We start from the raw sequence: 25,571 nt of genomic DNA, 5'->3' as shown, positions 1-25,571 counted from the left end.
GAAGCTGAGGGTCAGAGAAGTTAAGAAACTTGCCCAAGGCCACATGGCTTGGAATTGGCAGAGATGGGGTTGAAGTCCAGGTGTCTGCAGCTCCAGGGTTCAGATACCTGGAATGAGGACTTGGGGAGAAGAGATCTCCCTGCCAAGAGGAGCCGGTTCCTGGGGTTTGGGGGAATGCCCCACATCTCCAGGCATACTAGCTGGACTCCAGCCTGCACAGAGCAGAGCAGAGCAGAGCAGAGCAGATGGGCAGTCCCACACCATAAGTCTTTTTGTAAAAGATGAACAGTGGCCACCCAACTTCTTCCTAGGGCAGGTAGTCAGGAGCACTTACTAGCTGATTGTTTAAACCCCTTGGCAGAGTGAACGATGACATGGAGGAAGCCATAGAGTCCTGGAGACTCATCGTCTGCAAGAGAGAAAAGCCCCCAGGGTAAGGGGTGTTGAGAAGCTCACCCCCAACTCTGTCCCAGGCTGGTGGAAAAGCTGCTGACCCAGGGAGAGGCAGCCAGGTGGTCTGACAGCACCACCTGGTGGTTGGCTAAAGTGTTTGCAAATCCCACTGCTTCTTCCAACCGGAGCTGTGCCAGATCTCAGTGCCAGGCTGTTTCCCCCTGGGCTCAGCCCACACCCACACCCATGGGCCAGATATTTAATACTATTCTCCAGGGCTACTTTCCCTTCCTCCGAATCCTGCTCAACTCCATGGCTGCCCTCCTAGTTCAACCTTTCAAAGGGAAAACTAATTCGATCAGTTGCTCTGCTAATGGAAGAGGGAAGGCTCAGTTCTGACCCCTGCTTGGGACACAGGGGTCCCTAGTTGATCCAACGAGTCCAAGGGAAGCTGGCCCTTAAAACCACTTTCAGAGAGTGAACGCTTCCCCAGAACCATGGGCAGCCAGAACCCACCGGCTTTGGGCCAGTTTCCAACCTTGAGAGCAGTTGTCTCTGCTCAAAAACCTCCCCCAGGTCCCCCCGTTTGCATGACATCTGAACTCCCTTGATTAGCTTTTAAGGCCTTCCAAGATCCAGACCCTGGAAACTTCTGGGCTTATTTCTCATATACTGCCCTTTCTGTCTATCATCGGCACCCCCACCCCTCGGGCTTCAGCCTTTGGCTTCCACTATGGGACGGTCTCAGAAACTCCACACCATCCCAGTGCCCCAGGGTGCCAGATTCTTTTCTCACAACTGAGAGGGCTGAGGAGGACCTGGGGGCTCAATAGAGAGTAACCCCCATTTAAGATCTCTGTGTACCCAGCAATAGAATCGCCCCAGCAGAGTGAACCGGAGATCAGACATCGGTAGCCATGGTCCTTACAGAAGGACACAGCAATGCCCTGGGGACTTGCACCTGCTATTTGGGCCGCCTCAGGTTCCAGATCTTACCATCTTTATTGCTGGTGACAGGAATGTTGTGTACAGTCCTAAGCTTGAAACAGGATCCTGTGAGTACCTGGAGCTCCACTGAGCTCAGGACGAAGGCCTGGAGATCTGCAAGAGGAAGCAAGGGAGGAAGGAGCATCAGCACAGGTTCACTAGGACCTGCTGCTCTTCCTTGGGGGCTGCCCTGAGAAAACAGCTTAGTTCTAGGGTTGGAGTTGGTCCTTGGGAGGTAAAGACTTGGAGACATTCACATGGGCCCAGTTGGGAGTGCTGTCAGAGGCCCTAGGAGAGTCTAAGGGAAGAGGCTTAGCTATGTGTGTATAAGAGTAAGAGCAAGAGCAAGTGAGAATGGCAGAACCCTGAGCTCTGGGTCCAGGTCTCTCACCAACTCATCGTATGCCTTAAGTGAATCGCTTGAATTCTTTGGGCTTCCGTTGATCAGAAACATGAATTAAGTGCCAACTCTCCTGGCATCTTACAGGATGGCTGTGAGGACTGAAGAAGAGCTAATTGACATGAAAATGTTTGGAAATGCGAACATAGAGCAGGACAGGACTTTACCCTTCTTCTGTAGTTTCTGGATTGCTTCTCTCCACTCTGACCTCTCGTAGTCCGAGGATAGTAAGAACAGGTAGCTCTGAAGAGAGATGAGAATTCAGTGGGGTGACCATAGTCAGGCCAAGCATATGCCCAGATTCTGGGGCTCCCAGCCAAGCTCTTTACCCACACACCCCTGAGCTTAGAGGAGGCAGCTGGGAGGCGTGGGGGGGGTGCTCCTTTCTGGGAAGCCAGGTGACGGAAATGACAGTGCTATTGGTGGCCAGCAGAGGGCACTGGTTCCACACTAGTAAGAGAGGGAGTTCAGGGCTGGAACCACAGCAGCCTCATTGGAAAGTGGGGGGCCCAGGAGCCATGGAGAGTGGGCTGCCCTGGACCAAGAAAAGGGGCTATCTCTGTCCCAACTCCACCCTTCCTGACCTTTCCATTCCGATTGTGGATCCGAAACGGGATTGTGGGGGAGTTGAGCAGCAGTAAGAACTCATTCTCAAACATCTTCTTTTTGAGGCGCTCGATGGCCCGGCTCTGCCCTTTGTTGGCTTTCTGTAGGGGACGAAGCACAGATGGTTTCCCTCACGCTCAGTCCCCACTACGCACTCAGCAGCTCTAAGCACAACATCCCCCCCTCCATGTATTAATCATGATTTTAAAAATTTTTTCTATATTTTATGGTGCTTTGGCAGCTCGGGGTGCCTAGCTAGGTGAGAGAAGCCACTCCTAAGGTCGTAGATGACTCCCCCAAACCAACCACCAGAATCCAAATCCCCAACCACCCCTCAAAGGCCTCTCACCCATCAAACCAGTACTTCCTCTGCCCTAAATCATCAGGATCAGGGACTAGAGATCACCCCAAGGCCCGAGCCCCCCAATACTATTTGAAATCGGCAATGCTAAGCTGTTCCCCCACCCTGCCCTCCTTCTTCCACAGAAACCTAAATAATGCGGTGGCACCGTGGCCCATGTTTTCCGCTTCTGCCTCCTGATGACCCTAAGGCCTCCCCCTGTGTCGTGTGGTGGACCCCTTCTCTAGGGAATAAAAAATAATAAAAAGTATCTCAGTGGCATTAGACTCTCTGCATCGTTTTTAAATTTTTTTCTTTTAATATTCTTTTAATTGTCAATGGACCTTTATTTTATTTATTTATATGCAGTGCTGAGAATCAAACGCAGGGCCTCACAAGTGCCAGGCAAGTGCTCCACTACTGAGCCACAACCCCAGCCCTGCATTGTTTTTTGATCACCTCTATAAATTAAATCCTGGGTACAACAGAGACACCCTGCTTTAAAAACCTCAGCTATGTCATACATGGTGGCACATGCCTGTAATCCCAGTGGCTTGGGAGGCTGAGGCAGGAGGATAGCAAGTTCAAGGCCAGACACAACAACTTAGTGAGATCCTGCCTCAAAATAAAAATAAAAAGGGCTGGGGGTGGACCTCAGTTTTTGAGCACCCTTGGGAACAAGTCCCAGCACTGGGGGGAAAACATAATAAAATGCATAAATATACTTATATCCTTACATATATACCTTTAAAAATGTATCTATACACACACACTCGCATGGGTATTGTACATGTATGCAGAGCTGCCTTCTCCACTGCATGAGGAGCTCCATCAGGTGTCTGGGATGCTCCTTGTAGCTAGTGGGGCTCAGGAAGCATGGGCTTGACTGAGCAGAAGCCTCTGTCTGCACACTTTAGGCAGGAGGAAGGCACAAGACCTACCACCCCCCGCGGCCTGGGAAGAAACATGCATGCAGGCTGCCCCTGGAGTGGAGATGATGAGCAGCAGCAGATGGGGAAGGGGGTGTCACTGCAACAGGCCGAGGCCCAGCCCTGACAGAGGAGGACACCTGTGCTGGCTAGGGCCCTTCCTCTGGGCAGATGTACCCCATTGCCTTCAATCCTAGCACAGTCCCCTGTCCGTCCCAAATACCCCTATAACTGTGGGGGTAGAGAGAGAGAGAGATCTGAGTTGAAAGGACCCTTAGAGGTCATTTGGTTACTTATTCATCAACAGTTAATACATGAAGCACCTACTGACTACATGCTAAGTACTAGGAGCACAGAACTATGAGAAAACAACCCGCTTACTGGTGTTCAAATTTTAGGGAGGAAGAAATAAAGCTGTTAGAGTCAATACCAGTCAAGCAAAACCAAAGGTGAACAGCCAGGACAGGGAGCAGGGCACCTAACCAGGATTATGGTGAAGGTAGACACTGGAGAAGGCTTTCCAGAGGAGGCGAGGTCTAAGCCAAACCTGGATGGAGGAGGAAGAGACCAGGCCAACCAAAGCACTCCATGCCCTACCTTCTGGTCACGGGGAAGCCTTCATCAATGTCCTTTCCTCTAGCCACTGTTTTCAAGTGTAAGAATTTAAGGCTATGCATTTTCCTCTAAACAGTGCTTTGGTTGTATCCTCTGGGTTTTAACATGGGCAACTCCCATTTTCGTGTCGTTCTAAATAGTGCAGAGTTTCTTTTTTTGATTCTGTAAATTAAAAGTTTTAACTTTCCAGTCATTCAACTAATATTCTAGCCTTTGACTTCAAATTTTACAGCAGTGTGGTCTATGGGTGTTACCTGTAGGCTATTGTTTTTAAATTGAAATTTCCCTTGTGGTTTAATTGTGTGTGTGTGTGTGTGTGTGTGTGTGTGTGTACGCGCCTATGCATGTGTGCGTGCACACACACATGCACAGGCATGCTGTGGATTGAATCTGGGGTACTTTACCACTGAGCCACATTCTCAGGTCCTTTTTATTTGAGGTAGGGTCTCTAAGTTGCTAAGGGCCTTGCTAAATTGCTGAGACTGATCTCAAAATTGTTATCTTCTTGCCTCAGCCTCCTGAGTTGCTGGGATTATGGTTGTGCACAACCACACCCAGCTCTTGTGACTTAATATAGGATAAATATTTATGAATGTGCCATATGTGACAAGAATCTCAGCACTCTGTCAAGGCACAAGTTTCTATGCATTTTTAGACCAAACATGTTAATTGTGGCATTGAGGTCCCTTCTCTCCCTGTTTATTTGCCTACTGGGTCTGTCAGTCCTTAAGAGATCTCCCAGGCCTTTTCTCTTACATAAATCCTGCTTTTCTTTAAGAAGCCCTTCTTTTCTTCCCTTCTCTACTGTGTCTACTATGTTCAACAAAAACTGTTCTCCTATAATTCAACCCACTAAATTCTGAGCACTCACTCCTTGGCCTTCCCACTATCTGCTCAGAGCTAATCTGCCTTAGTCTGGGGCTTTCTCTTCTCACAGACACAGAGGGCTCCAACTCTTGTGTCCTGCCTCCCTTAGCAGATCCTCAAACCTCACAACTGCCCCTCTCTGTCCCCCTCCCCCAGGCTCAAAGGGACCCAGTCAAAATGGTCCCAAGGCTCAGCTGTCAGGTGCTCCTCACCTCCTTCTGGATTTCACTCTTGAGGGCAGAGATCTTCATTTTCATGTCCTCTAGCTCATGGTCTGGGAAGGGGTGCACGTGGGGGCTGGCCTCAGACTCCTCGGGGGATGGGAACACTAAGTCCGCCAGGGGGATGTACCACTTACAGTCATACTGCTGGTGCTTCCTGCAAACAAGCCCAGAGCGAGACGTGAGCCACAGGGAAGCTGGCTCTTCAGTCCTGAACCACTGGGCCCAGAACCAAAAAATGACCCAAGTGCGATCTACTGAGAACTCTGCAGAGGTTAGAATGATCGCAGCTGGAGGAACTAGATCGGGAAACACACACACCAACCAGTGACAGTCAGGTCTGGGGTCGGCCAAGCAGTAAGGGCTCCTCACTTTGACGAGTCTTCAGATCCAGTAGGGCTGGTGTTTTTAAATATCCCAAGTCACTTGTTTATTAAGAAAACAAAATCCTTGTTGATTAGACTTATACTTTCCTATTCCCCATCCAATACCCTTCTCTCTTCTAGCCCATCTAGCCTTAGGCTCAAAGCCATTTTCCTTTAGGGTAGATGTGGGATACAGATGTTATTCTAGATGCCAACTCTGATTAACAGGATGTCACACAGGGTACTGGATTAAAGATTATAAAGCTACATCCAAGCCTAGTGAGAAAGAGCAACATGGTTGATTCATAATGTCTGCAATGGGCAAAGGACTCAGGCAGAGGTACGTATGCTGATTATTGCCATCTCTGCTTTAGAACTATCTCGAAGGTGATCTAGTTCCAGGGAGTCATGCCCTTTATTGAAGCTCATGAAGATCTTTCCTTCTCTGATTTACTCCAGAACATTAGATTTGTACCTCTCATTCCAGTTCCTTATTGCTGCAGTGCACATGGCTTCTCTACCTCTATACTGCACAGCAGTGTACTTGGCACATAGTAGGTGATAAGTAAATGCAGATGGACGAATATGTGGATAAATACTGAAAAACCTTTTCCTGCTCAAGGCCAGGTGCAGACCCACACTACTGAGATGGAGGTAGAATTGAGTTTTCAGTTTCGATTAGGGTTCAAATCCCATCTCCTCCACTTCTAGCTGTGTGACCTTAGGCAACTTAGTTACCTTCTTTAGGAGTTTCATCTGTGAGATGGGAATAATAATAAACACTTTGTGGCATTGTTGGGAAGATCAGAAATCATGTATTCAAAGCATTTGTCATAGCACCTGGCATGGCATAAGCCCTCGATAAATAGTGGCAGATTTAATGAATATTCACAGAATTGCAGTTAGCAAAAAACTTAGAGATGTCTAATAAAAGGAGAAGGCTTAAGTAAATTATGGCATATCCACTTGTAACATCATACAGGAAAGTATAATGATGATTATAAAAATCAGGCAGCAACGGGGAAAATGCTTATGACGTGAAATAGATGAAGCAGAGCCCCAAATTGGGCATTCACTCTGATTACAATTATATGAAAGGAAAAAAAAAAACAACAAAACATAATGACATTTAAAAAACTGGGAAGGAAATATAGCTGCAGGAGACAGGGGCTTATGTTCGTGGGCCTGACAGCTCTTTTCTATATGTCCTTATATTATCTTTATAATTTAAAGCATGATCTATTTTTAGAAAAAGACTCTGTAGTGAAATAAAATTAATTAATTTTCTTTTTATAAAGAAAAAAACACACACACACACACACAAATTATCCAAGGTTGCTGAGGGCTCTACAAGGACCAAGGGTCTGGTTCCCCCCACTGCGACCCTGGACCCCCTTCCTCACACTCACCCTGCAGAGGTCTTCTTCAGCTTGGCGCACAGCAGGACATCTGTAAAGAGGAAGACATGCCGCAGCTTCCGGGAGCTCTCCGACATTTCCACCAGGAAGCCGTCCTTCACCAGCTGCCGCGTCTGAAGGAGATGGCACCCCCCACCCCCAGCCTGCTCAGAGGTGGATACAGCTGAGGGCCCAGGCTGCACTGGGGACATGACCCTGCTAGGGAGGGCGGAAAGGAAGGGCTGTATTACCTAGTGGTTAAGAGCACTGGCTTTGGAATCCTGAGCTTGAAGCCCAGATTTTGCCACTTCTCAGCTGTTACCCCAAGCAAGCTCCCTGGCCTCCCATATCTCAGATTTATTGCTGTACCAGGAGGAGAATGTTATCTGCCTGATAAATCGAGATGGTGCATAGGAAACAGCATGGTGCCTGGCACTTAGAATGTGATTGACAAGCAGTGGCTTTCCCACAGCTCTCAACAGCGCCCCCCCTTGGATGGACCCTAGTTAAGAATAACCTGGTTTCTCTAGCCTGAGCCAAGAACATCCTTCATCCTCAAAGAGCCTCCTAATTGAGTCTGAGAAGTTGATCTATTTTCAGCTCAATCTTGACCTGCAGACCACTCAGGCCTGTTTCCACTACTTCTCAGTGGATTCATGAATCTCCCCTTGTGGATAGGAGATGCTGGGTTTCCCTCAGTGGGGCTGTAGCAGACCTAGAGTCACCTCTAGGAGTTTCCTCCCTCTCACCCTCAGAGCCAGTGGGCTTCTCTGGAGCTGTCACTTCCTAGCCCAGCCTCCCCCATGTGCACGACACACCGTGTGACCTACATATGCTGCAAGATGTGGGTGAACATGTTGAAAGGATACAATTAAGACGACCTGAAATTGATGGTGCTCTAAGCAATCTGGAGATTTCTGAGCTATCCCTAGAGTACAACAAACTCATGATATTCTGGGGCGTTGCAAACCAGGGCTGGGAACTGCACACAGAGACAGTTCCATGCCCCGTTAGTCATGCTCCAGACCCTGTCCCTCATTACTTCTCTTCCCAGGAGACACTGGAGGCTCATAAATGTAACAAAGGAGCATAAACCCAGTCAGCCTTCACTCCTAAATGCCACTTAATTACCTCTATTGGACAGGAAGCACAGTATCTAGGCCAGGATGCTGACCCATGAGGGTCACCGTCCCTCTGATTCTTCACATTGCTTCCCCTCACTGGGCTACCTTTCCATCAAGAAGGGTCCCCAGGAGAGCTGCTGTGCCAATCTAGGCACCCACAGGGAATATCTCAGCAGCCTGTATGGACTCAGAAATCATTGAGGCCAGTGTGTTCAGCTGTTGGCTCATCCCCAGCTCCAGCCTACCTGCTGTGCATTGGCTGAGCTGAAGCTGCTCACAGTTTCTGTTCCCTAACCCTCCAGGGAGAGCAGCATACCAGGGCGGTTGTTTGCACCTGGAGGGCCCCTTCTCTGGTATGGGGCACAATGCTAGGGGCTTATAGCCAGATAGCTTCAATCCTGTTCTGACCCTAATGGCTGAGGGACCTCATGCCAGACCTGGAGAGACTCTCCAGGCTTCAATTTCCGCTTCTCTCTGGGTTATCCTGGGGATTAATGAGACCTTGGACTTAATGCTATTTAGACCAAGGTCTGAAATGCTACAGTAATGGTGGCAAGCAAAGACTGCAGACCTCACCTTGACTGGCAACCAGAGACAAGGGGGTAGAGAGGCACAGGACACTTGACAGTGACATGCATGTATGAAGGAGAGCAGGGGCATTTGGTCAACTGCTTGCTCCTTAGCCTAGGTGTGAGGCCAGGCAGGGTCTTGAGCTCACCTCCCCCTTGGGAGTAGTGACTGCAGTCCGGCGGGGGTCAATGTCTTCATTGATGCTGGACAGGAAGTTCTGAGAGATGCGGAGGGCATCCTGTAACAGTGGGTAGTCTGGGTGGTCCACAGGTGTGTGCTTCAGAAGATCCTGGGAAATGAAGGGGGTGGGTGAGTTGAGAAGGATGATTCTGGGCTCTGTAAGATACTGGGTAGTACCTAGTCCTCACCAAAAGAATTCTGAGGTGGGCACTCAGGAACCCACACTCTAATCTGGTCAAAAAAATCTGAACCAAAAATTAGGGTTGGAGCACTCAGGGTGAGGGTAGTGATCCTGATTAATCTTGCTGCATCATGACTCTAGCCTCATCTCACCAAGCAGCTGAGAGAGACACCCCTCTACCCACCCCATAGCTAGCTGCTCCCAGAATACCAAAGACCAGGAGGCAGAGAAGTGCCTGCCTCCTAGGGAGCATTTGGCCAAATATCAAGCTTAGTAGCCAAGCTATATTTAGGCCCTGGCCCCGTTGGCATGGTTACTGCAGGCCAGGCAGGCGCAGTTGAGGCCCAGGGACCCTCTGCTCAGCTCCCCAAATGGGCTGTTCTCAGTGACTCCAGCACCCTCCCACCAAACTCCTAACCCCTTCCTAGCCATTCAGGGGGCTTGACACTCACGTGTAGGACCAGGGTACTCCGAGTAACTCGGTCAATGGGCTTGTAGAGCAGAGCTGTTGGGGAAGGCAGAGAAAGGAGACAGGATGGTGACATATAAGGAGCAACTTAAGACATGGGAGCTGGCTTCATCTCACAACCCACCTTGTTGCCCCGTACAAACACCCATCTGCAGGGAGCCCCAGAGCATTCCGCAGTAACCTCTCCATCCACTCTCAGCCCCAGGGCATGCCATGCCACAGCAATAGGCGGACACACAGCCCCAGCTCCCTTACCGCCTCTGCCTCTGCCTCTGCATCTCACCGCCCATCAGACAGGACTTCTTTTTATTTGGGAGGTACAGGGAACTGAACTCAGGGGTACTTAACCACTGAGCCACATCCCCAGCCCTATTTTGTATTTAGAGACAGGGTCTCACTGAGCTGCTTAGTGCCTCACTGCTGCCGAGGCTGGCTTTGAACTTTTGATCCTCCTGCTTCAGCCTCCTGAGCTGCTGGGATTACAGGCGTGTGCTACAGCACCCGGCCAGACATGACTTCTTTGAGGGTCATCTCCCAGACCCTCCTGGCCTGGTCTGGCTCAGAGCAGATGCTCCTCTGCATGCTCCCCCACCTACACCTAGCCAAGCCCCTCAGGTCCAGCACACTCTGGGTCCCACCCAGGACTCTGGGCTGGGGGAAGGAAATGTCTTTCCAGGAAAGGCAGCTTCTCCATTCTCATGCTCCTCCAGTCAGAGGCCTGGCCCACCAGTGGGCGCAGCATGCTTTGCTCTGACCCACACATGTGGCCTCTTCTTTATGAAGAAAGACTTTTCTACATGCCCTTGAACTCCCAGGCAGAATGGGAAAGGCTGGGGGGCCAGGAGGCAGGCCAGACCTTGGCACCAAGTCTCTGCTCTCAAGCCAGTGGCAGCCTGAGGGGCAAAGACTTCCTGAAGGGATTTGATGGGGCCTCGCCAGTGGCAGTCCCCAAGAGGTTGGGCAAATGCAAACTCAGCCAGGTCCCCATGAGCCACACCCACCTGTGACCCAAACACATGAAGAATGCTGGGATTCAGTGGGGACAGGTGGAGGAAGCAGCTGGTGGCCCAGTACTTCCAAACATCCTTCTCACAAGCAGCTGTGCCTCGCTTCTCCCAACATGGTGGTTTCAGCATTGGTCCTGTACCCAAATGCCCCAGTCCATGGGCGAGACCTTTGGTCTCCTGCCATAGGAGCAGTAAGAGGTAGGACGCTGGTTTGGGAAGGACCTCAACTGGGTTTCCCATAGGACTAGGCTGTGCCAGATCCCACTCATGCCCTAGCCAGCCCCCAAACCAATATGTCCCCTCCAAAAGCCCTAGATATAAATACCCTGTGAATTGCTAAGTAGACACTTCAGGGAACAATCTGCTGGCGACAAAGAAGATGCGGTCTCAGCGGTGTGCCAAGAGTCTTATCTGCAGTCTTTGCCTGGCTGCCCATTAGAATCACTGGGGGAGCTCTTAAAAGAAACAGATGCCCACCCCCCACCCCATCAACTAAACCCAAGTCTCTGCGGGCGAAACAGGGGAGCAGCCCTTTTCAAAAAAGCTCCTCTGCTGATTCTGCTGCCCAGTCATGGTTGAAAGCCACTGCTTAATGCAAACACACTTTCTATGGCTTATTTGTAGCCCTTTCTTATCTAGCAATTTTTAGAGGCCCTCTCCATGGGCGATGGGAGCTAGAATGCCAAGGCTTGTTGTATCCTGGGACAGTGAGGTAAAGCCCAGTTACCAGCTCAGGGGGGGCTCACTTCTGAAGCTGCTTTAAGGCACCCCCGCCTACTTGTGGCTCAGCCCATCATCGTCCTCGGGGTTGGGGAGGGATCACCAGAAGAGAACCCAGAGACACACAAGGAAGTGCAAGGTCAGCAGACACCTGCCAGGGTGGGCCCTTGAGTTCCAGCCCCCAGGAAAGTTGATACTGCACTGTCAGCTACTCCAGGCCTCTCTCGAGTCCCAGGAGGAAGAGGCTTCTGTACAAATGGTGGGTTGGGTTTCAGAGGGGTTATTAATACGCTTGTAGTCACCTCAAGGGTCCACGTGACAGGGGCTGTGGAATGTGACCTGCAGCCTCAGCTTTGGCCGAGTGGGATGAGGACAGCTGGGAGGAAAAAATGAGGAGAAGGAGGGACAGGAAGAGGCTCTGGAGTCACAGTTAGATGTAGAGAGGAAGGGCAACCCACTATTTGTGTTCCCCGTGGCCCCTGCACGCCTGCATCCCCTGGGTGAGGAGCTCACCCTTTGGCCCAGGAACTCCTGCCCCTTCCCTGTTTCCCGGCTCTGGCAGGTGAGCCTGGTTTCCCCCAGTGCTGTACCCACTGTCCCTACTCCTCATCATGCCATCTGGCCCAGCATACCCACCATCCAACAACTTGCAATGCTCATCTCTTCCCCCCACTCCAGGAAGCCTCTTCCTGAACTCTCCCAGGACTTTTGCAAACAACACCTTTCACTGCCCCAAAGTCAGACCCCTGGCATGAACATACTGGTCTCTCTTTTGTTTGCTTGGGAATTTGCTCTGCCCAATGGCACTGAGTTAACTGCTTGGTGTGCTTTACTTTCTGAGATTCGAATGGGGAGCAATTTTCACCAGCCCCAATTTACAGATGAGAAAACTGAGGCACAGAGAGATTATGTAACTTGCTCACAATCACAAAGCCTTAAGTAGTAGCTGGGTTTTGGATCTCAGTTTACCCATAAATAATAATAAACAGCTTCTAATAGTGAGCTGTCTTTTCCCTCAGGAGAGCGCAACGTCTATAAAAGCGAATTGAATGACAGGAGGGTTCTCAGAGAGATTTCCCAGAGTAGTTAAGATGACCCCTAGTTACTAGGGTGAGCCCCCTCCTTAAGAGCTGGCTTCTTCATTCTTCATTCCCCACTTTGAAGATGACTTCAAAGATGGCTTTGCAGGAACCAAAGAAACCCTGATAACCAGGTCCTGGGCCTGTTTCACAGAGACCAAGCTTTCTTTGTGGAGGGAAGAGGAAGGAAAAGACTGACCCCCTTTCTCTTTTAGGGAAGCAGAGCTAAGACCTGACCAACTCCTAGGCCAGATCAAAGAAGAGAATTTCCCCTCGCTCTCTGAACAATCCAATTTCAAGTCCTGCTCTCCTCTGACCCCAGCCTGTCAGAATCCGCTGAAAGGCAGGGGGACTGGCAGGACAGCTTCTGTCCTGCAAGTAGAGTGCCCAGAGCTGTCCTCCGCAGCTGCTGGAAAGGCTGCCTGCCTCTGAGGCTGCTTCTGTCATGAGCAGACTTCAACACAGGTCAGCCCAGGAAGGTGAGGTTGAGGGGGTCCTGCACAGCGTCCCCTGGGAAAGAGCCCAGGAAACCTCATCCATCATCTCTCCTCCAGCAAACAGCACCCCCCCCCCCACCTTTAGTTCAGCCTTTAACAAGGAGCACTGGGTTACCACGGAGATAGGAAAGCAAAGTGATTGAGAAGGGCGCAGACAAAAATGCCTGGTGGCAGGGAAGAAGGTCCTAAAACCAGCCACCTGCTGCTCCGACACACATGGGCCCAGAGCAGCTGGCCCGGAGGTCACACTTGCCCCTCACACCCTGCCCAACGCAGCTCAGGTCATCCCTAAGGCGCTCCTTGCCTTGGAGAGCAGGACCCACCTGCTTCTGGATGCCTCCCTGCCTAGGCCCGCTTTGGCCTCCTCTGAGCAACAGCTGGGCTGATAGCATATGTCTGTCCTGGGACCCTACCCCCACCACACATGCTTGGGGTCCCTTTCATTAAGGGGTGGGTGTGTGACCTTCACAAAGAAGCAGCTGCCACACCCCCTTCTTCCACAGCTGACCTTCTGTGCTGAGTGTGGGAATCTCAGCTCCAGGGTCTCCAGAGGCTAGCAACAAACCTCCTGGGAGGAACCCAGTCCCTCCCGGCTCCCCCCAGCATGTCCTGAGAGAAGGCGGCATGTGCACAGAGCACACAATACCCCGGCTGCTCAACCTCCTCTCCCATCTCCGGAAACAAAGAAACTCCCAACTTGTCCCTCCAGCCCAGGCTGGCACGCTCTTGGTTCGAGGCACTGCTGTCCACACCCTCTGCCCCTGTCCACCAGGCCCCTGCCCACCCTCTCCCTGGCCTCAGGGTTCTCTTGCCTGCAGGTACAGCCTGCCACTTCATTTCCTTAGGAAGTTGCTCAAAGCCTCTCATGCACGCATTTAGCCACCAGTTCCCCACAGATCCTTGTGGGGGAACCTGGACCCTTCCCGACTGGCCCTTCCATTTCAAAGCCCCCCTGCCCTGAGCAGTCCCCAGACTTCAACTCCACAAGCCACAGGGCTGTGCACACAGGTCCAACCACTTGCCCAGCCTCCCTTCTCTGCTGCGCCCCCCTCCCCAATCCTGATGGTCACATTTAAGCCCACTCCAGCCAAACCTCTGCCCCCGCAGTGGGTTAATTCACACCGCTTCCCATGGAGAGGCGCCTGGGTTACCATAAGTGCAGTTACAGCAGAAGCGAATGATGAGAAGAATTTCCATGGCAGCCTCTGTTCCTGCAGCAGGGGCGTGTAGCCATCGCTCCAGGCTCCCGGCTCCCCTCAGCAGCCCGGCCACTCGGCCACCTTGCCGACTGCTGCTGCACAGCCTCCAGAATCAAGCAGCCGCTTCCTTCCAAGTGCTCCTCCAGCAAGAGGGAGGGCGGGAGGCGCGTGGAGAGGCAGGAGGAGGGAGGGGAGGGAGGAGGGACCCAGCGCCTGCTGGCATCCTAAGGAGGAGCACGTTTGTAGCTGGCCCGCTGCCTGGGGAGGAGAGGCTGGATTCCTCATGCGCGTGTGTGAGGACCGAGCCCGGGTGCGCGGGCATGTACACACACACACACACACACACACACACACACAAGCAGGGAGGGCCTGGTGTTCACACACAGCCCATAGTTCGCAAAACCAGACAAAGGAAGGTGACCGTAAGGCAGCCCTATTCTCCAAAGTACCTTCCATGGTGACTGATGTGTGGCTGTCCTTGGAGTCCTTGGGCCCTTTCACTTTGAGTTCCTGCCAGAAAGAGGAGAAGAATCACTACCTGATCTGTCCAGCTCTCCCCCTCCCACATTGTGAGCATAGCAGGAAGAGGGGCTTTGAAACGCAGGGAGACAAAAGAGACACAAGGACACGGGGTACCTCTGCCTCGCCACCTAGATTCCCTGGAGCCTCCTGAGTCCAGCTGCTGGGGTGTGGGCAAGAAAGGGCAGTCTAGGTACCAGAGTCGGGACTATTTGGTAGGTCGTGCTGAGGTAATGGGAATTCCTCAGCATTCCCATGAAGCCCCCTCCCCAGCAATTCTTAGGGCCTCCCAGAGACTGAGAATGGCAAGAGCAGGATCCCACCCCCTAGTGACCCCTGCAGAAGACACCACTCAGAGATGTGTACATATCAGGCCCAGGGCAGGGTTTGAATGGACAAGCACCAGGCCAATCCTTGGGACATTCAGTCAATTCCTAGGGTATGAATGCCCTTGAGATGAGAAGGGGTCTGTACACCTGCACAGGGGGAGCAGGGAGGAGGAGTGACTGGGGCAGAGATGCTAAAGGTCATAGGCTACACCCTCCCCATACAGCAGGGTCTCACTACCACCCCAGCCCCCCGACACTCTCCATCACCCACGTCTGTTCTGGGACACGAGAGGAGACTGCAGGGAGGAACAGCCACAATGGCTTCCTGGCACCCATGCCAAGTAACCCAGGAATGAGTGCTGGAGACGAGATTCCAGGACAGTTTATGGGATCCAAACCTTTCCTATCTGCTTTAGAGGGAGAGGGACCCCAGCCCTTGCCAACAGGACAGTGCAGCCTGCAATTAGAGCTGAAATGCAATCCCCATTTGGCAGGCTCAGGGAACAGAGCCTGGGCAAGGAGTGTCCTGAGAAGGCAGGGGCGAGGTGAGGCCAAGGTCAGGTACACTGGTGATACTGCCTGCTCTGCCTGGAGGAAGGAAATGCCCAGAGAGCAGGAGCTCATTTCCTATGCTAACTGTTTCTAGACAGAGAAAACCCCTAGGGACTGAGCTTGGGGGTGCCTGGGGTGCGTGTGTGTATGTGTGTATGTGTGTGTGTGTGTGTGTGTGTGTGTGTGTGTGTGTGTGTGTCTAACTCAGCTTCTCCAGGCTGCATCTCTCTCCCTGATGCCTGGATTCCCAGCTTGAAGGAATTTTGTATCACACCCCCCTCCAGTGCAGCCTGGAGGTATGAAATCACTCCTGCTGCAGAGGAGAAAGGCCTAATTGCAGTAATTAAGTGACAGCGCCAGCAGGAAGCAACATCGTCATCCAGTGAGTCAGGATGAACAGCCACCTGGCAAAGGGCCATGGGCCTGGCTCTGCCCTCTGGGACAAGCCAGCGTTAAAGGGGTTTAAGCATGGGTGCAGGGAGTTCTGCCCATGCACAGAGAACAGGCAATAAGCCCAGGCTAAGGGGGAAACAACACTCTCTAGACACTCTCTGGACCATGCCGGCCCTGGGCATCCAAGTAGCTGTGTCAGGGACACTCTGAACACAGATCGGGGAGCTCAGTTGGTTCCTGGGGAGGGCTGGAAGCTTAAGGGGAAGCACTAGTTCTCTAGCCTCATGACCTCACTTAGAGGGACTTCCCCACCCATCACTCCATCCTCCTGAGAAGAGGGTAACTTAATTGACCCATGGGTTTGGGAGACGGAATGGAACCCAGGCCTCCCCTCGCTGTATTCTGAGTTAGAGGGGAGGAACCTGTGGCTTGCCATTCCTGATAGATTCAATAGAGAGATACATTTACTTTCAGAGATGAAGCATTAGCAAGTCCCACGTGGCTATGGACCCAAAGCCACCTCTTCCAATCCGGCTTTTTCTAATAACCGAGCTGACATTTTCATCTCTATCTGTCCAACTCTTGTGCGACCTCTAGGTTGATTCCAAACCTGGGCATAACCCATAGCCCCAGTAGTTTCAGGAAAACAATCCCATGTCTCACCAACTTTTCTGTCATCAGAAGTGAGACAGGGAAAGCAAAGGGACTAGAGGGACTTTCTGGCAGGACTTCCAGAACTATAAAAGTATATTGTCCCCCAGAAAGAGGTTCCCTGGCCCTGAATTTGGACTGGGTGCTTTCTACAAGGCCAGTGGTTAAGGGGTGTCTCTGGGGTCTTTTCTGAATAAAGAACAAACTGGGCCGCAGATCCTGAGGCTCCTATTCTGATCCCCTCCCTGCCACTTTCTGGATAGAAGTGCCAGTGGCAGGCAATGCCATGCTTCTAGGTCTCGAATCTTCATGATAGTAAAAAGTTACCCAGGAGCTCCTTAGAGTATAAACTGTGGGGCTGCACCCCAAGACTTCTGAAATCAGAAGCTGCAGGAAAGGTGCCTGGAGATCTGCATTTTGAATAATGCTCCAGCAAGTTTGAGACGAGGTGCACAAGTTCAAACAGCTCATTCTAAACAAAGGCCAAGAGAAGGGAAGTGACTTGCCCAAGGTCACCATTATATAGCAGAATACTGCCTTTTTTTTTTTGCCTTCTCTATTCCTCTCGCTAACCTGAAATGGAATTTAAAAAAAAATCAACCAATCGATATTCTTATATTAAGAGGAAAAATGTCAGGTGTAAGAAAGCAAATATCAGGCTAAGCATGACCCATAAGGGGAACGGCTTCCCTGACTGGAGAACAGGGAGGAGGCAGACAAAGGCTGGAAGGTTCCTAGCTGCCCGGGGTTGTTGTATGGGGAACTTCCTACCTCTGAGATCTTCTGGAACTGGTTGTTGGACTGGCTGCACTTCTCAGCTGTCTCCAGAGCGACTTTATAGTTATCCACAAATGCTTTGTACACACCAAGCTGGCTGGCCTGCAGGGAGGAGACAGAGAGTGGAGAGAGAGGAGGGTGGGAAGGGGCTGGGGGAGGATTAATGAATGGATGAAAGCTTAACCAGAGCTCCTGGAGCTCCCTTAGCCCTCGGAACCTCTAACTCGGCTCCAAAGGGCTCGCTGGGAATGCGAGGAAAGGCAGGATGAACATATTACAGTATCCCTTTGAACTTGACAGTTTCCATGGAAACGGACTCAGCCAATAAGGTTAATAAGAGGGTACTTGGGGGGAGGAGAGCAGGGCAGGGCCTTTGTTGGCAGGCCAGAAATTCGACTCATCAGAACATTTGGCTTTCTTTAGCACCATCTCAGGGTTGAAGCCCCTCAAGGTCTCAGTCCTCTTTCATATCCTGTCATTAGCAGGAGCACAGGGAGACAAGGGAAGGGGGTGGACAATGTGGCCTGCTCAGTTCCCCACTCCCCATGCTGAGTGCGGGGCACAGCATTTAACGGGGCCCCAAGTCCCCGTCCCCTGCCTCACTACCTATCTGCAGGCCACTTGGGACCTAACCCAAAACTTCCCCTGACTTGCGACCACAAAGAGCCTTGCCTCCTCGGGGGCAGCAGAACAAATCCCATCACCCGCTTTCTGTAAAAGGAGAAACGAAGGCTCCCTAGTTTGATTCCTTAAATATTTATGGGACGTCTCCTCTGGGCTGTGCATACATACTTTCTCCAAAGGACGGAAATTCAAACTAAAGCCACAATATGAGATACTATTGCATACTGGTCAGAAGGGTTGAAATTTAAAAATTAAATGCTATCAAGGGTTGGCAAGAATGAACTCTTATAAACTGGCCTGTAGGTATAAGTTAGTACAATTATTTGGAGAGGAACTTGTCAATAATTAATAAAGCTGACAACAGGCACGAGCTGAACCTACTGCACAGCAAATTCCCCTCTGACAGAAACCACAGTACTGGTTGGGGATGTGGCTCAGTGGTAGAATGCTCACCTGGCAGGTGTGAGGCACTGGGTTCGATCCTCAGCACCACAGAAAAATAAAATAAAGATATTGTGTCCACCTAAAAAAACTAAAAAATAAATATTAAAAAAAAAAAGAAGAAACCACAGTACTATGTTGCCCCACAGAGTGGCCACGAGCTACACGTGGCTACTGAACACCTACAACGTGGCCAGTGCAAATTGAGATGTATAAAATCTACACTGGATTCCCAAGACTCAGAATGTAAGAGGATGTAAATTACCTTGCCAATTTTAAAATATAAATTAGATGTTGAAATAATATTTGGATCTGTTGGGATAAATAAAATATATTCTTTTAAAAAATTTTTTTTAAATTGTAGTTGGACACAATACCTTTATTTTATTTATTTATTTTTATGTGGTGCTGAGGATCGAACCCAGGGCCTCGCACATGCTAGGGCAAGGACTCTACCGCTGAGCCACGACCTCAGGCCCAAATAAAATATATTCTTAAAATTAACTTTACTTGGGCTGGGGTTGTAGCTCAGTGGTACAGCACTTGCCTAGCATGTGTGAGGCACTGGGTTCGCTCCTCAGCACCACATAGAAATAAATAAATAAAGGTATTGTGTCCATCTACAACTAAATGAAATATTTTTAAAAAATTAACTTTACCTGTGTGTTTCTTCCTTAATCTTTTATTGGGGGGTGTGCAGCAGACTACATTAGGAGTATGCCCAGCGCCTGGCATCAGTGTTTGATTGTTTGTTTGTTTATTGTGGTGCTGGGGTTTGAATCTAGGGCCTCACACATCCTAGGCAAGCGCTCTACCACTGGGCTACAGAATGTAAAAGAGGATGTAAATTACCTTGCCTTTAAAAAAGTAAATTTCCCTTCAAAAAAGTGAAAATAAGGCTAGGGCTGGGAATGTAGCTCAGTGTTAGAGGGTTTACCTAGCATATGTGAGGCCCTGGATTCAATCCCTAGCTCTGCGAGAGAGAGAGAGAGAGAGAGAGAGAGAGAGAGAGAGAGAGAGAGAGAGAGAGAGAGCGCGCGCGTGCGCGCGCGCACGAGCTCTGCCAGGGGGAGAGGGAGGATACTAGAACATTTAAAATTATATATGTGGCTTGCGACTTATTTCTGGTGGAAATCACTACTCTTGAAAAGCCTGCATGTGTGTGTGCCCAAGATACTCACTGCCTCCCTCTTCTTTCTTATAGTGGAAGGGCTGGAAACAAATGCTCATAAATACTGGAATTCAGACACACACAGCAGTTCAGATGAATGAACTAGATTTATATGTAGCGATACCAACATGTTATGAAGCAAATGTTGATTGAATTGCAAAATGTGACATATGTATAAACCTATGCACATTTTGAAAGTACATGTAGTGTCATAAAAAGATATAGATATGTAGTAAAAATATAAACTACAGTATATAAGGTACACATCAAATGCACAAGAACAGCTGCTTCAGAATAAAAGGGGAAGGGAAGGGAAGGGAAGACTTCACCTTCACCTGTAATAAATAAATAAATAAAGATAGATAGATATAGATATAGATATATTTTATTGTTATTGTTGATAAGAAAATTTTGCCAGGGACTGGAGGTGTAGTTCAACAGCGGAGGCCCTGGGTTCAATCCCCGAAAGAAAGAAAGAAGAAATGAAGAGAGGAAGGAAAGTAAGAGAGAGAGAGACAGTAAGGAAGCTAGTTTTGGTATTTATTTTCCAAGCTTAACATCTGTTAATTCTGGGAGGTACCTAAACAGTTGTCTGCTGTTATTCTCTAGATTTTCTGGTTTAAATGTCTTTCTGAGGAAGTAGCAAGGGGGTACAGCTGTTGCCAGGCTTTGTCAGAGGCTTCTAGTTCCCCCCACCAAGGTGCTAGGAAAAGCAAGCTGTCCCAGAGCCCAACTCTGGTCTATGCTGCTCCCTGAAGAATCCTTGGGAAGTTCAGGGATTCTTGAAAGAGGCTGGGCAGGGGGCTGGGTGACTATCAGCTGGGCCCAGAGCCTCCCAGCACCAAGACAGGCCTTTGTGGAAGTTGGTGGGGCTGGGAGACAGGGAAGCCAGAGAGGACAGTGAAAACTGGGATGCCCGGAGAAGCCAAGGCCAGAGCAGTGCAAGTCTCAGCTGCGCCCACCCTCCCTGGGGGTGGGGGTAAGACTTTTCTAAAAGAAAGCTTCTGGGTGGGGGCAGGAAGAAGTGGAGCTTGTGTTCTTCTGGGAGAGTCCTGGTTGTCTGTGTCCCAGGTTGTAGGAGATGCGTTAGACAACTGCTTCCTAAGGCAGAGTGCAAATCACTGAAGCCTTCTTCTAGGAAAAGGCTCTCCATGCCCCCCATTCCATGAAAAGAATGAAGCCTGGTGGCCTGGGCTGGCTTGCTCCACTGAGCCAGGAGCAGGGGCCATTTGTGCATAGGCTGTGTGCAGGTGTCATGGGCCATCCTAGGACTGTTGTCTCCACAGTCGCCCTAAGCATGGAGGTCCCAAGTCCTAGTCTGCCAGGGTCATTAACTGGAAAGTGGACGTTGCTTGGAAACAGCAGCTTGGCACTGGAGTGATCTCATAAAACAAACAGCAGAGATGCTAATTCCCTTCTCTCAGTAATGAATAATCAAATATAGAGAGACTTTAGCTGAAAATAAACTGCCTCCAGATGCCCAGCTTGCCCCAGCTCTATCTAGGCCCTGCCAACCCCATAGCCCCAGGAGCCTCAGGCATAGGTTCATGAGGCTGTGGGTAGGAATCAAACTCAGAACCAGCCCTGTGGAGCTGAGTCCAGAACAGGAGGCTCTGTTGACAGCAGGGTCCAAGTGATAAAAAGAACTGGAACAGCCTTTCCACTCTCCTCTGGCTACTCAGCCCTCACCTCTGGTTGGCTCTCTTCTGCCCTCATGAAGGCTCAGGAGAGGCTTCCCCTCAAGCCAATCACTTTAGACTCCTGGGACCAGAAAAGGATGATTGAGTGTTCACCATCTCTGTACCAGGGAAACCATTTGGGTCCACTAGAATCAGAAGTGTGACGTTCCCTTGAAATAATGCCTTCTGTAGGAGGCACATGCCTGTAATCCCAGTGACTCAGGAGGATGATGCAGGAGGATTGCAAATTCAAGGGCAGCCTCAGCAACTTTGCAAGACCCTGACTCAAAAAATAAAAGGAGGCTGGGCATGGTGGCACACGCCTGTAATCTTAGCAGCTTGGGAGGCTGAGGCAGGAGGATCCTGAGTTCAAAGCCAGCTCCAGCAACTCAGTGAGGCCCTAAGCGACTCAGTCAGATTCTGTCTCAAAATAAAATACAAAAAAAAAAAAGAGCTGGGGATGTGGCTCAGTGGTTAAGCATGGGAGGTTTCATTCTAGGACTAAATTAAGGAGCTCTGGCAGAGAGAGAGAGAGGGAGAGAGGGAAAGGGGGAGGCGGTACTCTCCCAGAAGCACCCACATCCATGGGCTGTTCCCATCGTACCTGGAAACACTCCCAGGGAGTCAAGGTTCCAGGCCCAGATGCCCCACTAAGCACACACACCAAGGCTTGCACCCAGAACTCTGAGATGACTCAGGCCTTCAGGAGGCTAAGAGGGCAGTCTGGTTAGTCCTCTCCCAAGGCCCCATTCATTCGCCAGCAGCCCTATCAGGACCCTGCATGAAGTTGGCTCCCTCCGTGGGAGACTCACCAGCTTCTGGAAGAGGTGGCCCATGGTGACCTGGCTGTCCCACTGCTGCACCTTGGGACAGAGGTTGTCATAAAACTCCTTGTGGATCTCATAGATGTCCTGGATCTTATAGAAGATGGTCTCAATCTGCTGGATGGTGAGCACAGGCTGGGACGTGGTGGCTGTGGCCTTCAGGGGTTTCATGGGCTGGGAGAGGAAGAGGAAGAAACAGCAGAGGTGGGGGGTGAATAAACCAGAGTATCAGCCCACTGCAGATCGTGGCACTGATTAGTGCTTTGTGCAGCCCAAGTCCTGCCTCAACAAGGCCACCAAAGGCAGGGCACCTGAAATGTGGTTTGTATGTTGGAGCAACTGTCACAGGCCCCAACGGGCCATCCACAACAAGGGTGAACTGATAGCCAGAACCTGGCCCAGCAGTCAGCACACAATCCCCACCCTCATCTGAGCTCACAGCATCCGGCTCATGGCCCCCTATGGGTTTGCAGATCGATTTCACAGGATCTGCATTTCCCACAATGGCCTCATACTCTGAGTCACAAGCTTTCTTGTCACACTTCCATAGGAGGGAGGGTTGCCTGGGAACACAACTACTTAGCTGTTTCCTTTCAAGAAAAAGAATGTAGTTCTAGGACTTGAGGATTCAGAACCAGCTCAGATTCACTGATAGTTCAGCTTCCTGTCACCTATCACAGGGAGAGGAGCAGGTAGCATACACACCACGCTCCTACTTCCGACACCCGAGGCAGACATTGCTAAACGATTGTAATGATCTTTCCCACGGAGCATGGCTGCGTTCTCAGGCTCTCTCTCAATGCCTGAGTTGACATGAAAATGAAACCTATCTATCATCCCCACTTGTCTAAACCAAGATGCGCCCAGGACCTGCAAGTGGAGAGGTGAGGTGACAGACGAGACGATAAAACAGAACCATTCTCCAGCACTGCCTGGATAATGCAGCCTGGGTACGCTCTCTTCAGTGTGACCCTCTATATTTTCTAAGTCACCTACAATAAAGCTGGGCACTCTAGTATACAACTGTGGTCCCAACTACTCAGGAAGCTGAGGCAGGAGGATCACTGGAGCCCAGGAGTTCAAGACCAGCCTGGGCAATAGCAAGATTCCACTGCAATCAATCCCTCAATGAAATAAATAAGAGTAATAAAATGGATAAGTAGATAAAAAATCACCTGCAATGAGTAAATATTACTTTTACAATCAGAAAACCCCAAAGATGCCCAGACTGTACCATGAAGGCCCTACAGGGGGACAGGGTCTGGAAACCTGCCATATGGAGAAGATGTGGGGGAAGGTACATTTACCTGGAAGAGAGAAGCCTGAGTCAGATATGGCTGATGTTCTCTCTGGTGGCTGTGTGGAATGGGGACCTAGACTTCGTTTGTGTTACTCTGCAGACCAAAGAGCCGAGGGGAGAACTGAGCCAGGTTTGATCTCCCTGGAGCAATCCCTCCACTGTCTCCTGGATGAGGTAGTGAGCTTCCCAACAGGAACAGCATTCTAGAACGGAAGGGGCAACTCCCCTGCTGAAAGTGCTGCAGGTGGGAACACCCACACGGAGGGACACCAAAGCTATGGCTGGCTCCCTCTGAGCCACGACCACCCACTTGAGCTGGCCACAGCAGCCACACCTCCAGCCAGGCTCTACCCCATCCTCCCTCTGATGGTGGCAGAGCCCAAGTTGGTCCACAAAAGGAAGTCTCCTCTACTCAAACACCCAGACAACACTCTGACTCTGGGCTTCCTCTTCCTCTGAGCTCTACAAAGTCCAAACACAATGATGGAGGGAGGGAAAAGCAGACTCTCTTCTGCTGACCCTCTCAGTGCTAGAACCAATGACCTTCAGCATCGAGTCCTTGCTGGGAAGTGGGGGTGGGGCTCAAGCTGGGGCAGGTCAGGCAATGTGGGTTTGAGTTCCAACCCTGCTACTTAATAGCTGTGGGCAAGTCACTTACCAACTCTGGGCTTAGCATCACCAGTGGCCTCATTTGTCAGTGGGATAGTATTACTTTCTCAGGAGAACTGACGGGAAGATCAAAAGCCATGCTTTACATGAAATATCTAGTATGTGCCAATCAGCAAGTGTTAGCTGCTACTATTACTATTATTCACCCCACATATAATGTGTTGCGTGTCCAACATGAGGCTAGGTCTGGGGTATTCAGTGGTGCATAACACATGCACAATCCCTGTCCCCATCTAGGTCAAAACCTAAATAAACAATCAAACATTTCATGACACAGAGCAGTAAGTGTAATGAAGGAATTAGGGAGGGGACCCTCTGAGACAGGATGGTGAAGGACAGCTTCTCCAAGAGGGGACATTTACCCTGAAACGGAAGCATGGGGGCCCAGTATTGTAGATAGAGTTCCCTATGCCTGGTCCTGAGGTAGGAATGAACTTGATGAAAAACAGGAGCTGAACAGGACCTTGAGCCGTGCAGTGGGTAAGGGGAAAGAGGGTGTTAAACCAGAACTGGATGCCTCCAGGCAGGGCCCGATCACACAGGGGAAGGAGTGCAGCCTCCAGTACTGGGGATTGTACCCGGGGGGCACTCTACCACTGACCTACATCCCCAGCCTTTTTTATTTTTTATTTTAGGATAAGTTCTCACTAAGTTGCTGAGGCTGGCCTTGAACTTGACATCCCCCTGCCTCAGCCTCCCGAGTTGCTGGGATTACAGGTGTGCACCATTGCACCTGGAGAGAAGTACAGCTTTGATGGTGCAATGGATCATGCACTGACCCAGATTTCCCTGGAGAGATTCAGGCACGTGTGTATAGAGGTCAAATATTCAGATTATTTTTTACAATCCATCATTTCTGCAATCTATTTGAGTAAATCAGATCAATACAAATGAAACTATTTAGGAAATAATGCAAGATGGAGCTATTACCCAACTTGGACTATAAATATCAACCAGGTGGTTACAAGGTTGTGCTGGAGTACCTCAGGGGCTTCACAAAAGAGACAGGCAGGAGCTGGGCCTTGGAGGTTGGGAAGATCAGAGCAGGTCAGGGGCTAGGGACTAGGTAAGCTTGCAGGCAGGGAAACAGAGGGTGCCAGGAGAAGGCATACTGTTCTCCCAAGCCCAGGCAGAAGGGTACAGAACTCGCCCTCGGGTATGACTTTATCATCTCTCTGCAGTATCCAGTGGAGGGGCCCAAGTTGCCAGAGTCTCAGAACCACTCATCCTTGACCTGCTTCAGTGCCATCCCCACTGCAGAAGGAATAAAGGAAATGAAGGGTGGGGGGGAAAGTCCCAGGAATGCAAAAAGGATCAGATTTCTCAGAAGCTGCTGGGGAAGCAGACACTCATCTGCTGCCCATACAAAGACAAGGCACAACTACTCTGCTTCCTCCTAAACTTCCCACTCAGTCTACAAAAGGGGAAGAAAAGGAAGCTGGTTGGTGGTCAGTCACATGGACGGGCCTGCACTGGGGGCATAAACGGTTCTCACA

General features: G+C 50.4%; 1 protein-coding gene across 3 annotated transcripts in view; it reads right to left on the bottom strand.

Moving 5' to 3' along the window:
- Abr (ABR activator of RhoGEF and GTPase) overlaps positions 1-25,571 on the bottom strand; it is a 198,174-nt gene that overhangs the window by 39,862 nt on the left and 132,741 nt on the right. For 2 of the 3 annotated variants that reach the window (XM_076869122.1, XM_076869123.1), the window contains 11 exons: positions 22,095-22,280; positions 17,362-17,469; positions 14,596-14,656; positions 9,628-9,680; positions 8,963-9,103; positions 7,133-7,254; positions 5,350-5,515; positions 2,365-2,487; positions 1,948-2,023; positions 1,390-1,494; positions 335-409 (listed from right to left, as the gene is read on the bottom strand). In XM_076869122.1, coding sequence (XP_076725237.1) covers positions 335-409; positions 1,390-1,494; positions 1,948-2,023; positions 2,365-2,487; positions 5,350-5,515; positions 7,133-7,254; positions 8,963-9,103; positions 9,628-9,680; positions 14,596-14,656; positions 17,362-17,469; positions 22,095-22,280 — 1,216 coding nt within the window. The remainder of the gene's footprint in view (positions 1-334; positions 410-1,389; positions 1,495-1,947; positions 2,024-2,364; positions 2,488-5,349; positions 5,516-7,132; positions 7,255-8,962; positions 9,104-9,627; positions 9,681-14,595; positions 14,657-17,361; positions 17,470-22,094; positions 22,281-25,571) is intronic. The other variant, XM_076869124.1, reaches the window with a different exon arrangement.

Source organism: Callospermophilus lateralis, chromosome 11, assembly GCF_048772815.1.
Source record: "Callospermophilus lateralis isolate mCalLat2 chromosome 11, mCalLat2.hap1, whole genome shotgun sequence".
NCBI lineage: Eukaryota > Metazoa > Chordata > Mammalia > Rodentia > Sciuridae > Callospermophilus > Callospermophilus lateralis.
This window is presented reverse-complemented; position numbering and strand designations above follow the sequence as displayed.